The 13,577-nt window shown below is 47.6% G+C and overlaps 1 protein-coding gene across 1 annotated transcript in view; it reads right to left on the reverse strand.

The window, feature by feature from the left end:
• The window catches only part of LOC134507201 (espin-like), a 50,930-nt gene extending 37,972 nt beyond the window's left edge, over window positions 1–12,958 (reverse strand). The window contains exons 1-2 of the mRNA XM_063317697.1: window positions 12,644–12,958; window positions 9,718–9,911 (exon numbers count right to left, since the gene is read on the reverse strand). Coding sequence (XP_063173767.1) covers window positions 9,718–9,911; window positions 12,644–12,958 — 509 coding nt within the window. The remainder of the gene's footprint in view (window positions 1–9,717; window positions 9,912–12,643) is intronic.
• Between the last annotated feature and the right edge of the window lie 619 nt (window positions 12,959–13,577).

Consider the following 13,577-nt stretch of genomic DNA (forward strand, 5'->3'; position numbering starts at 1 on the left):
GACCATTCTTAGCAAAAAGCACCTTGTGTTTAGCAGAGGATTTCCCTGCCTTGATCTTGCTGGGAAGCTTTTCACGCTGAAAATCCAGGCCTGGATGGGGCACGGATGCCCTCTGGCGATTCCTCCGAGGCCCTTCGCATCTCTTGCCTGGAAAGGCCCCGTTAAAAACCTGTTTAATATTTCAAACCCGCAGAGCAAGAAATGCGCCGCTCTGCTCTCAGTGCAGAGGCCGGGCTCCTCGATAATTGATGGGCGTCTCTTGGAGATGGGCCACCGGTCCTTCGCAACCCAACTCCCTTTCCTGTTTCCATCAGTCCCCAAATGTGGGTTTTTTCTTCTCTCCTGGAAGGAAGATTGTGTCATGTCCTAGCCAGTACAAGCGTTCTTTCCCCAACTTCACTCCCTGAAATTTAATTAACTATGATTATTTTAACTGTAATTAGAGATATCGCAGTCCTTGTGATAGATATTGTGGCATTGCCCAACTGTAGACATGGAGACATCGACAAAACGTTCATTCTTGACGCCTGCAAAGTTTTTATCTGGACCAGTTTTCTTCTTTTCCAGGTCAGTCTCCTCTCTCAAGGGCGTTAATGCACCGTTCGCATTTTCAACAACGTCCCTGTGGCTGACAAAATCTCTCTGTGGCTCCTTGGGGTGGTGATGGTGGGGAAATTTGCAGGGTTGGGGGTTTTAGATTTCTCTGCGGATTGTTCTGCCTGTGCTAAAAAAGAAGGCGCAGGTAAGGTGGGGGCTGAAGGACATCCTTGGTGGGGTTAGAAGCACATGGTGGTGATGGTGACGACAATGCCTCGGGCAGGGGGTTGGACTAGGAGACCTCCAAGGTCCCTTCCAACTCCATGGTTCTGTGATTCTGTGATTCTGATTCTGTGATCGTGTGATTCTGATTCTATGATTGTGTGATCGTGTGATTCTGATTCTATGATTGTGCGATTGTGTGATTCTGATTGTGTGATTGTGTGATTGTGTGGTTCTGTGAAATGGGGGATTGGCTGGAAAATGCCAAGATGCCCAGCCCCAAAGTTATTCGGAAATTTAAAATTGTTAATCGGAAGCTGGACCCCACCATTCTCCAAGGTCTTCAGCATCTCCAAGGTCCCATCAAAACTGGATTTCATTCAAAAGAAAGGTTTTCTGAACAGGGTTTGATTTGAAGCTGGTTAGTATGTCAAGGTCCCCGGATGAAACGGAGGGATCGTGAATTATGGGGAATCCTGAAATATCTGCATAGAAGGACAGGGAATGGGTGATTTTCCAGGGGCTGGCGAATTGGTGCAGACAATCAGAGATCCTGGCACCAAAGGGGGTCTGCGGTGGGATTAAAAAAGATTGCATAAAAGGCCATCCGCCAAAAGGTTCGTGGTGAGATATGGCAATGCACAGGGGCTCTTTAATCCTGCTGGCTGGGGCTTATGGGAGCTGTAATCCAACCCATCCGGAGGACATGGGGAAAGCCGGCATGCCACCACCAAGCTTTGCAAGTCTTTCCAAGCTATGGATTCAGGGAATGTTGTGTTTCTTTCTGGCCCAGATTGTCTTCTCCGGCAGGAAATTCAGATTTTCCACCTTTCCCGTCATCGACAATGTACTGGGGCAGAATCCAAAGGCAGCTGTTCTGTAGAAATTGGGGCAGGATTGGTCCAACAGACCAGGCAAGAAACTGTGGATTTAAACTACAATGAAGCCACGTTTGGATGGACTTCAGGGAGGATTTCTGAACGGGAAGCCGGTGGAACTGGCTGCCACTTGATGTGATAGGTTCTACACTGGAGGAGTGGATTACTGCACCAGGCAGCGGGTTGGACTAGTGTTTCTCAACCTTGACCACTTTAAGAGGGGTGGACCTCAACTCCCAGAATTCCCCAGCCAGCCATGGGAATTCCCCAGCCCTCACGCTGGCTGGGGAATTCTGGGAATTGAGGTCCACCCCTCTTTAAATGGCCAAGGTTGAAAAATATACTGGACTAGAGGCTCACCAAGATTCCTTCCAACTTTTATGTTCAGTGATCCTACATTCTGACTTGAATGCCTGCACTGAGCATGGGGCTGGTCTAGATGATCTCACAAGCCCCTTCCATTCTATGAAATTACAAGGAAGGAGATTTATTTATTTTATATTTATATTTATATTTATTTTAACATAATTTTATATATTTTTATTTAAATACAAATACATTTATATTTATATTTGTATTGTTTTATTATTTTTATTATTTATTTTAGTTGGACTTGAGGAAGAGTGCCCTAAGGGTACAAAGCACTACTCCGAGGTAGTTCAAGAGAGGCTGGAAGCCATCTGGACTAGATGACCTCCACATACCCCACTTTCAAACATTCCAGGGCAGAGGCATCAAATTCAACAGCCTGGTTAAGCCAGCGGTGCAAATCCAGAAAATGTTGGTTTTGGATTCTTTTCATTGAAAAAAAAAGGGGGGAGGGGTTGGCTGACACGCTGCAAAACCTACTGGCTGTATCTTCCTTTTCTAGGTTCCGAAGAAATCCTTAGAAATAAAAATAACTCCAACAGGGCACCTGGGTTGTTCCACAAATGTAAACTGGGATGGAAGGAACGTTTCGGAGCTGTGGCGCAGATCAGGTTTGATCGCAGAGTTTAAAAAATGACCTGCTTTCCGAATAGTGACCCCCCACCATTCATCTCTGCATGTTTTTTTAAAACAGCAATTATATTTACATTTAATTCCTGAGCCATCTGAAACAGGGGCACGTGCAACATCACTAGCCAGCCCCCCAATGTAATTGCCCTGTCGGGGCTGCTATTCTCTGGAGGACCACTAGGGGTTGGGGAGGCGGGAGGGAAAATGTCAACTGTTGCTGCCCCTTAGTGGCCCTCTGTAGGATAGCAGCCCAGATCTGGGCACCGTAAAGCGAGCGCCAACGGAAAGCGTCTTCAAGGAGCCTCCGTCCTTCGTTCTTCAGCAAAAGGGGTTGACATTCCAGGGTTGGGGGAATAGCCCCACCCCAGGAAAGCTGCAAAGACGGTGATAAGGGCTATCTGTGCAATTCACCAGATGCCACCCCAAGCTTGACAGCCGGCCATCGCTTGGCAAAGGTGGCAGTGCCATAAATCAGCTGTCTGGAGGCGGTCTCCATTGTGCCAGGCTGCAGATAGCTGCATGGAGGACGGAGGCGCAGAAAGGGACAGCGATAAAGCCTGGCAGGGACAATGGAACACCTGTCCTGCCTGGTGCCCCCCCCCCCGTCCTGCCCCCGGCAGGTTTTGTGAGTTCTGGCAAAACAAAACAAAAAAGCTTAAGCAAAGGATGCGCTGCAGCCACAAGGCCAGCCAGAATGCCTTGGGTCTGCCGAAACTGCCGAAATTGCAGTCAAGAAAAGTCGGAAGGGGTCTTGGAGGTCATCTAGTCCAACCCCCTGCCCGTAGCAGGAATCCAGGTTAAAGCGTCGAATCCTGGAATGGAACAGTTGAAATGGTGTCCATAGAGATCATCCAATCCAACCCCTTGCCCAAGATAAAGCGGGCTATATACTGTTTTCAATTTAATACATAGTTGAGTGCTTTTTAAGTAGGAAAGCAGGAGAAAAACATCTGTTCAAGAATCCTGATTATATCAGCTCTCAGCCAGTGGAGATTTTCTTCAAGGGAGGTCTTCAAAAAGAGGCTGGAGGGTCATCTATCCAAGAGGCTCTTGTGAATTCTTCACCCAGCCAGGGGTTGGACTAGATGACCTCGGAGGTCCCTTCCAACTCTAGGATTCGTCTGCAATTAGCCCAGATTGCATATTTTTAAAGAGGGCTTTCTTTTGCATCACACTTCTCGCTGGCTCTTGAATGCGCTTGGTCCATTTGCCACCTCTAGAGCAGCCTCAGACATGGCAACTTTAAGATGTGCGTACTTCAACTCCCAGAATTCCCCAGCCAGCAACACCGGAGATCTCCTAGTGGTCTCCCATCCAAGTCCTAACTCTCAAGTAGGGGATGAGTTAGACCCACTCCTTCTCACAGTCTATGCAATCATGCAATTTATTTTTCCCAAGATTTTCTTCTGAACCTCCTAATCAAGCCTACACGCTGGAGATCTCCTAGTGGTCTCCCATCCAAGTCCTAACTCGCAAGTAGGGGATGAGTTAGACCCACTCCTTCCCACAGTCTATGCAATCATGCAATTTACTTTTCCCAAGATTTTCTTCTGAATCTCCTAATCAAGCCTACATGCCAGAGATTTCCTAGTGGTCTCCCATCCACGCTCCTTCCAACAGTCTACTGAATCATCTTCCACAACCTTAGGTGGGGAAGGAGAGATGGGCAGCTCTATAAATTAATAGAATAAATACTTATGTTGAAGAAAATCTACAGTGCCTGAGTTAGCCAAACCCTCCCCGTCAAAACCATCGTCCATGTTTGTTTGCAGCCTCGGGGATCCGGTTGCAAAAGTCGGTAACCTAGAGCAGGATCAAGCTGTCGGCAGGAGGCATGGTGAACAGACTGTCCTCTCCCAATTGTAAATAATTCATGCTGTTTCTTAACTAAGAAGGGCAAGCATTGTGGGAGCAGAGCTGGTCTACGGAAGCAAAAAAATCAGAAATTCAAACCTGCAGCCTTTTACTCAAAGTTTAGGTCTTTGGATGAATTTGCTAGTTGGAAAAGATGCGTCCAGATCCTGATTTTTAAGAAGGGCAGGTGATTTTGGCTGATGCCAACGCAAAGCAGAAACGCCCCAACAAGGAATGTGGAGCAAGAATGTAATTTAATTGAAAAACTACTTAAAACTAGGAACATCTAAAGCTCTGTTTAGAGGCTGATCCTATCCTGAATCTTAAAATATAATCAAAATTCAGTATCAAACCAACCTGGGGTGAAGGAGAAGAAGTTAGAACTTGAATTATTAACTTTTCACCAGTCTTTGACTGTGAATCTAATTGTAGATTTTATTATTATTATTATTATTATTATTATTATTATTATTATTATTATTATTATTATTCCACACTGCAACTGGATTGTCCCCAAATTGCCAGCAAACTGGAATTTCTCACGGTGGCAGAATATAAGAAAAATAATCAAATAATTAGGAAGCAGGCAATGGCAAACACCTTCCAAAAAATGTTGCCAAAAAAACTGCAGGGATTCATCCAGGCAGTTGTCAGGAATCAAAACCTGACTTGAAGTCACGGGAAAAAAAAAATCAATTATTATTATTATTTATTTAACTTGCATGCTGCCCAACTCTCAGTGGCTCTGGCCGGCTCACAACAATTAGGCAAAGAAATTAAAACAAAATTTAAAAAGCAGAAAAAATAAAGACTGCATGCATAAAGAAAGGAATTGCATGCAACTGATTTTCCAACATTAAAAGGCTTGCTCGATGCAAGCTTTTGCAGGGTGCAACCAATGCAATGAACCCAGGTGCGGGCACATTTGTTGCACACCCCTAATTTATTTATTTCTTCGATTTATACAGCCGCCCGTCTCACGTATGTGACTCTAGGGGCAAAAGGAACACAGGATAAGCGAAGAAATGTCACCTTTATCCCTGTCCTAGACCGGCAGCATTAAAACCAAGGGAGTTTTAAACCGCAGCAGAATTGCGTGCAACACAATTCACTAATCCTATCAAGGTATTACAAATTCCTGCTGGGCTTTGTATGGCATTGGGCTGCACTGGGCATAATCCTCAGCTCTCTATGCCAAGCAGGAGACAGCTCTAAATGGGGTGGATATTTTGATTAAAAAAAAGAGAGAGAGAGAACTCTGCTTACTTCTTACCATCCTTAGAAATCTTGCAATAAATTTAAAGGTCCATTGCATTAATGCATTCATTGCTTATTGACCCAGCCCTCCAAGATGGCAAGGTATAAGAAAGGCGAGGCCTCGCAGGTTTTTTTGGACAATTCCAAGGGATTTAGAAAATGGACATCGGAACTGGCCAAAGTCAATTTTGCAATTCCCATTTTTTCCTCTCTCTTCTACATTTCCCTTTTGCTGGAGCAGGGAGTGAAGGATGAAACATTTCCAGAAAAGCTGCTTAGGATTTGGGGGAGCCTGTTTTAAAGCCATCCCAAGATTCTTAATTCTTTAGGGACCTGGCATCCCACCTCTCAGCAAAGAAATGCCCGCAGGAGCTAAAACCAGGGCAATCATCATCAAAATCAAGCAGGTCAATTTATGCCTCTCTTAGAGGTTAAATATTAAATACAGTTTGCATCAAACTGTAAAGGCTGAACCCCCCTCCCCCCAACTTTTTAAAGCAGATCTCTGGCTGGCAGGAACATCATATCTGGGCAAGTTTTTAATTACCTCCCCCCCAAGCCCTCTTCGCTTTAAAGGCTATTTGTGGTTGGATCACACTTGCTCACCATGGAAAATGGGATTAAGAACCCTCTAATCTGTCAGGTACTGATCCACAGCATGTAGCTGACCTATTTTCACGGCCAGGAGTGATTTTACATTAGTGCTTTGGCTGGAGTGTAATTCTAAGCAAAGTATTTCAACAGGGGCTGGATGGCCATCAGTTAGAAAGGCCATGGTGGTGGTTTCTTGCCCTGGGCATGGGGTTGGGCTAGATGACCTCTAAGGTCCCTTCAGTCTTTACATTCTGCTTTAAATTGGATTCCTGCCCAGACCCTGGCTCAGATTGGCTTCAAATGTCTCGCAAAGGGTTGCAAAGAAATTCTCAGAAGTGACGAGCATGTACATACATACATAATTTTATTAAAGATTTTTTAAAAGAAAATACAAACTAATACAAACTAATATGAAATAAGAAAAAGAAAAGGAGCAGAAAGCAGCACAAGGGAAAATGGAAAGCTTCTGTGTCACCCCAGAAGTAGATTCAGTTAGATATCAGGAACAATCTTTCAGTGGTAAGAGCTGCCAGCTGGCGGAACAGCCTGCCACATGACCTGGTGAGTACTCCTGTGCTGGAGCTCTTCCAACAGAGGCTGGATAGCCCCCCTGTCTGAAACGGTTTAGCAGATCCTGCACCGAGTTGGGGAGGGTTGGACTAGATGACCTCTGAGGTCACTTTTGACTCAATGATTTTATGACATCCTTTTCTGGGTTTTTGGCAGACTGGAAAGGGTCAAGAGCCTGGGAAGCTGCAGTCACTCCTGCTGTTGCCTCTGATCATAAAGTCGACTTTATGCAAACTGCAGAAAATTATACAATTTATACAAATTCCAGAAATTCAAAAGCATTTTTGGAATGAAACTGAAAAATAGGAAGGAAAAGAGAGAGAGAAAGAGAGAGGGAGGGAGGGAGGGAGGGAGGGCAAGAAAAGAGAGAAAGAGGAAGGAAGGAAGGGAGGGAGGGAGGGAGGAACAGGAACTCACAGAGAGGCACTCAACAACCTCGCCTACAGGTTGGCTTAGAGGGTCCTTAGGCCTGTGTTTCTCAAGACGCACACATGATGGTTATGTGCCAGGCTGCCCACGCGTCCGACAAACGTGGCCACAGGCCAATGTGTACACACCCGCCCCAACAGGAAAAGAGGTGCTCAGACTTGTGGCTCTACTCCCAGGCTGAAAAAGCGTGAAGCTCCCCCCAACCCCCCGCCGCCTCCCCACCCCTTCCTTTCCTCCCCACCCCCTGCACTTGAGAGGCTTTGCCATTCTGCCCATCCAAGGCGTCTCCCACCCCTGCACAGTCCATTTATAGAACCTCTGGCGCAGACAAAGGCCGCTGCGTTATCGGCCTTTTGCAAAGCGAGGTGTGCAAACGCTCCACACCGGAGCGATATTTTCAGCAGGGCCTGAACACGCACTTTGACTGCCCCCCATGATAAAGCTGTCACGGGGGAGAAGAGCCGCAGCGTTGAGCAAAGGAGATCCAGTTCTAGCCATGGGCAAACCAGGGCCCTGGCAGAACCAGGGCTTTGGGATATCTCGCCCAAGGACCCTGCGGCCCATGTGACGTCTTTGTGCAGCGACATTGTGACTCAAACCACGTTGCTTTCTGCAATGGGGCCACGATGCACACATATGCAGAAGGGCTTCGGGGGCACGTGGCACCGTGTGCCCCACGGCAGCCTGATGTGTATCACATCATTTGCACAAAGACGCCACGCTAGGCACAACGCGCTAGGCACATGGCATCTTTTGCACAACAACACCGGCAGTGACACCATGATGCACAGGACAGTTGTGCGATGAGGTCACAACAGGTGCACCATCAGTTGTGCAATGACATCACAATGCATTGACCTCATTAAGCTCATGAGGGAAGACTTCACACCTGCCTCAACCATAGTTTGTCTTAATAATGCTTTCCAGGACAAACCACAGTGGCCTACTCCAAGCAGAATGCAACACTCTAAACCACGGTTTGGAAAAAACCAACCAACCAACCAAGCACTAGCCTTCATTAGAGTGGGCTAAACCATTGCTTCTTTTCTAAATAGGAAGACACAACCAACTGGGACATCTTAAATATTTGCAATACTTTCAATCAATCAATAATTTAAATATAGGTGGTCCTCACTTAACAACCACAATTGGGCCCGGAATTTTGGTTCCTAAGTGAAGTGGTCATTAAGCAAATCTAACCTGATTTTATTACCTTTTTTGCAGTGGTCGTTAAGTGAATCACCATGGGTGTTAAGTGGACCACTTGGTCGTTAAGTGAATCACGTGGTTCCCCATTGATTTTGCTTGCTAGAAGCTGGCCAGGAAGGTCGAAACTGGTGATCATGGGACCACGGGATGCTGCGACGGTCCTAAATGCGAACCGGTTACCAAGTGCCCAAATGGTGATCAGGTGACTGCAGGGATGCTACAATGGACATAAGTCTGAGGACTGGTCATAAGTTGGTTTTTTCAGCACTGTCATAAGTCCGAACCATCACTAAACAAATGGTTGTTAAGTGAGGACTACCTGTAAAAGAATAAACTGTGATTTCAGGAGGGGATGTGGCTTTAGGGAAAGGCCGTGTAATTCTGGCTAGCAGCCTTTGATAGATCGATCTTCTCAGCCGAACCATCAGAGATTCCAAATTCTGTGAGTTGTGAGGTTTGAGGTTCGATAATGCAACCGCTTAATCCTCAATTTCCATACCAAGATAGGAGGGAGATATCTCCTGACCCCTTTTTTCCATGCTATACATTATTTTAAAGTTCATTTTCATGCCTCAGAAAACTTTAAACCCTAAAATGAGCCTGTCGGTGTTGCGAAATGCCGGTGTGGGTGCGATCTCATCTCATCGACAAGGCACGCTCCTTTTGCATCATTGGGCATGCAACGCCACTTGTCCTCGCTGGCCCCCGCACACCAGTGCCCTTCTCCGAAAGGGATGCTTGGCTGGGGGGGCAGCTGCTGATTTGAAAATCGGGGAGGCACCCCTTTTTCTGCTGAAGGGCCCAAACTCCCATCCCTAGCAGAAAGGGAAGGGCTCCTCCAGAAGAACACAGCAATGGGCATGGCGAAAAGGAGGGGCTCTGACTGCACCGTCTGAACACTTTTAACACATGCACTTACCCCACGGATACCCTTGTAAGAAACATGAGATTGAAACACACACACACAGCAGTTGCCATGGCTGGATTTTCTGAGAATCAAAGTGGAGCCGGGTTTTCTGGGGGAGAGCCTTCGGCTAAATCTTATTTTATCTTCATTTAATGCCAATTGAGCGACTGCTGCTGCTGGAGATACATCACCCCCCCCCCAATCTGTGGCCGCTGGGGCAGAGGAAAAAAAATACGCCAACCCTGTGAAGAAGTCTCTTACCTGGGACAGTGGCCAAGGATGAGTTGCAGAGAAGGGAAATCTCCTTTTGTGGCAGCATAATGAACGGGCAATGCGCCTGTCTCGGTGGGCACCAGTGGGTCACTGCCTCCGAAACGCAAGAGCCAATTGATGACATCGTGGTGGCCGAAGCGGGCCGCCAGATGCAAGACGGTGGCCCCCGAATTATCGGTGTCCTGCAGGTTGGAGGGCAGAATCAGGAGCATCAGTCCTCCATGCAAAAGACTGACGCTAAGAGGATGCTATTTAGCAAAACCAGGGCTGTTCATGACGTCAGAAACAGCCAGGGCAGGAAACTGAGAGAGCCTGGAAATTTCTTAAAAGTCAAATTAAAATTAAATTAAATTAAATTAAATTTTTAATTAAATTTTAATTAATTTCTTAAAATTTTAATTTTAATTTAATTTCTTAACATTTCAATTTAATTTTAATTAATTAAAATTTTAAGAAATTAAAGTTAAATTAAATTTTAATTTCTTAACATTTCAATTTAATTTAATTTTAATCTCAACATTTAAATTTAATTTAATTTTAATTTCTTATCATTTCAATTTAATTTAATTTAAATTTCTTAAAATTCTGGCAGCCAAACACATCTAAAAGAAAGCGAACAATGTGTTGAGGGAGAGGTTTGAAAGATGAGGGTCTTGCTCATTGTCGAAATGTAAGCGTTGCACCACCCCGGCCTACCTTGCCTGGTTGTCGTCTGGCTGTCCACAGGTGGGCCGTGAAAACCTCAGCTTGTAGAAACTTCAGAAAAAAAGGGGGAAACTAAATTCTGGAGGGGACTCTTTATTGATTAGGGAGCTCGAAGCCAAATCTTTAGGGATGGATGTAAGTCAGTGGTAGAAAGGACACACTTTGCATGCAGCAGGGTGCAATTTTTAACCCCAGCGTCTTCAGTCACTAGCTATGGTCCTGATTTATTGGGAAGTATTAATAAAGGTTCCCATTTTTGCAGCAAGGAGCATATATATTTTGAAGAGCCTAAAGAGCTGACGTAAATGAAAATAAATCAAAACAAATGGCAAATTCTAATCCAGCTAGAAGAACTGAAAGACAGACACTGCTTATGCTGTATAACTGTCCAATATTATAAACAAATATTTATTTTTCAGCAAGCTTTGTTGTTTGTGCTACCCAACTGGTTTTAATTAAGTTTTCATTAAATACTTAGATGTTTATCCTTTAGGGTTAGTTACAGGTGATCATTCAGAATTTTTATGGTTACTGCACTGTGTGTTGGAAGGTTGCATTCACACAACATGCTAAACCCAGGTTAACAAAAGGCAACTCCTGTGTTCACAGCAAACAGCATTAAACAATGGTGTGGATCATGCAGAATGATACTGGCTGGGTTTCCCCAACCAACTAACCCGCAAAATATTCAACTTCACTTTAATTTAGTGTAGAGTGTTGTGTGAATGGAACCAATCAAACTAAGTTTGTTAGAAGGAGGGAATTGCTTCCGAAGAAGTTTAGTTAATTCTTTTCTGAGATGTGGGTGGCAAAGACACGTGGAAGTCAGAGCAGGTGTTTATGGACTTAGTAAGCAAAAAAAAAAAAAAAAAGAACAGGCTGAAAACTTCAAAAATATGTTGAAAAACTTAAAGTGAAACAATAGCTGGATGGAGACACTGCATTAAGCCAGGACCTACCTAAAGATGGTTTGCTGAAGAAGGCCCAGTTGGCCAAATTCAATGAAATGTTCCACGTAAAAATCTTTAAAATGTCAGGTTCAATGACCTAGGTCAAGGCGACTCCCACTCTGTACATGCTCAGAGAAAGTCTACCATTTCTATGAACAAGCAGGCTAAAAAGTTGGGTTTGCGCCATGCTAACGCAAGGGCCGGATTTATCAACAGACTGAACTACAAATGGCCCGACTAATGGGTCAGACCAGATGACCTCTAAGGTTCCCTTCCCTTCCAGGAGTCTACAATTTTAGTCTAGGCTAGCATTTTGGAAAAACCTTCGCTCTGGCCTCTACCTTCACCCCTCTTTCCTGAGTTCACCCTGCATGCTAGCCAGGTCACAAGGGGGTTGCGGGGGGGGGGTGTCAGAGGGCTGTGGGAACCAGACACGGGTCTCCACCTGTCATCGGAACCCGGGCGACCCGTGAAACCATGGCGCGGCTCCTTTGCACAGGCAAAGGGTTCGACGGGAACTCGGTCACGATGTTTTCTCTCTTACAGTCGTGGTCGGGGTTGTGTGAACACCACCACCGAGACTTCTCTCGCCCCACTTCCAGCAAGCACAGCGGCAGGGAGACCCCCACTTTCGGCCAGAGACTTTGGACAGACAGATTTGGCGCGGGGGGGGGGGGACAAGAGACGCACACGAAATAGAAAAGAAAGACGCTTCCGATTTCCTTTGCAGGAATTATAAGTAGGATTCCAAAATTCTCTCTTTTTTCTATCCCCTCCCTCCCTCCCTCCCTCCCTCCCTCTTTCTTTCTTTCCTTCTTTCTTTCCTTCTTTCTTTCCTTCTTTCTTTCTTTCTTTCTTTCTTTCTTTCTTTCTTTCTTTCTTTCTTTCTTTCTTTCTTTCCGGTATTAGTCTGTGTTAAGTTTTATATTCTCTTTAAAACTTTTAATAAAATGTATACTCTTAAAAAAAAAGGAAATGACTCACCCGCCCGCGCAAAGACCCCCTTTCGCCGCTTGGGGTCCCAATCAGGCTGAAGCAGCGAGAGCCCCACTGCCCCCCCCTGCCCAGCCCCATCACCCGCCCCCCCCGTCCCCAGGGCGAGCCCACCCACCCTTGGGCAGGGGGTCGGACTAGAAGACCTCGAAGGTCCCTTCCAGCGCTACGAGCCAGGGAGGCTTTCCCCGGGCGCGCCGTCCCTCCGCGCTCCAGCCGGGCCCCGCCCGCCGCCCCCCGCCCTCTGCACGTCCCCAGAGGCTCACCTGGACGAGGCCCCCGCCCGGGCCGAGCAGCCACTGGAGGCAGGCCAGCTGGCCGGCGGCGGCGGCGTCGTGGGCCGGCGTGGCCCCGTTCCGCGCCCGCCCGCGACCCTCCAGCGCGGCTTCCTCCACCAGGTAGCGCAGGCAGCGCAGCTTCCCAGCGCGGGCGGCGTGGTGCACCGGCGAGGCGCCCAGCGGGTCCCGGAGCGCGGCCGGGGGTGGCAGCGGGGGCGCCCGCTCGGCCTGGGGTGGCAGCAGCGCCCGCAGCGCCTCCAGGTCGCCGAGGCGGGCGGCTTGCAGAGCGCGCTCCGCGGCCATGGCGCTCGCCTGGCGCCCGGCCGGCTCTGCCGGGCTGCGGCTGGCGGAGGGGAGGGCAGGGGAGGGCAGGCAGGGGAGGGGGCCCTCTCGCCCCGCCCCCGATAGGCCCCGCCCCTCCTGTGTCGCGGGGGGGCTCCGCCCGCCCGCCCCCTCCGAGCCGCTGCGCCTTCTTCTCCGCGCCACGCTCAAGGCCGGTTCTGCAAGGCGCTGTCCTTCAGGACCTGGATGCGCAGCCTCTGGGCATGGACAGAGGGCGCCCGCCAGCCCCCCTCCCAAGCTCAGGCAGCGGAAGAGCGAGGGCTGGACCTGGGCTGAGGAAAGCTGGTCCCGCTGCTCCCCTCCGCCAGTGACAGGGAGACCTTGCAGGTCCAGATTTTGACAAATTTATCCCAACACACTCAACCGAGGCCTCGGGGGAGCACACCAAACGCGACAGAGCCTTTGCTGTTCACATGCGGGGCTGGGGGAGGGGAGGCAGCCCTGTTGGGGTTTTTTGCATTTTGCAAACAGCAAAGGCTGAATTAAGGCACCCCAGTCAGGACTGCCAAAATTGGAATGATCACTGGATGGCAGCAGGGAGACTTTAAAAATAATCGTTTAGTTCTCTGCTGCCACCTGG

Source organism: Candoia aspera, chromosome 18, assembly GCF_035149785.1.
Source record: "Candoia aspera isolate rCanAsp1 chromosome 18, rCanAsp1.hap2, whole genome shotgun sequence".
Lineage (NCBI taxonomy): Eukaryota > Metazoa > Chordata > Lepidosauria > Squamata > Boidae > Candoia > Candoia aspera.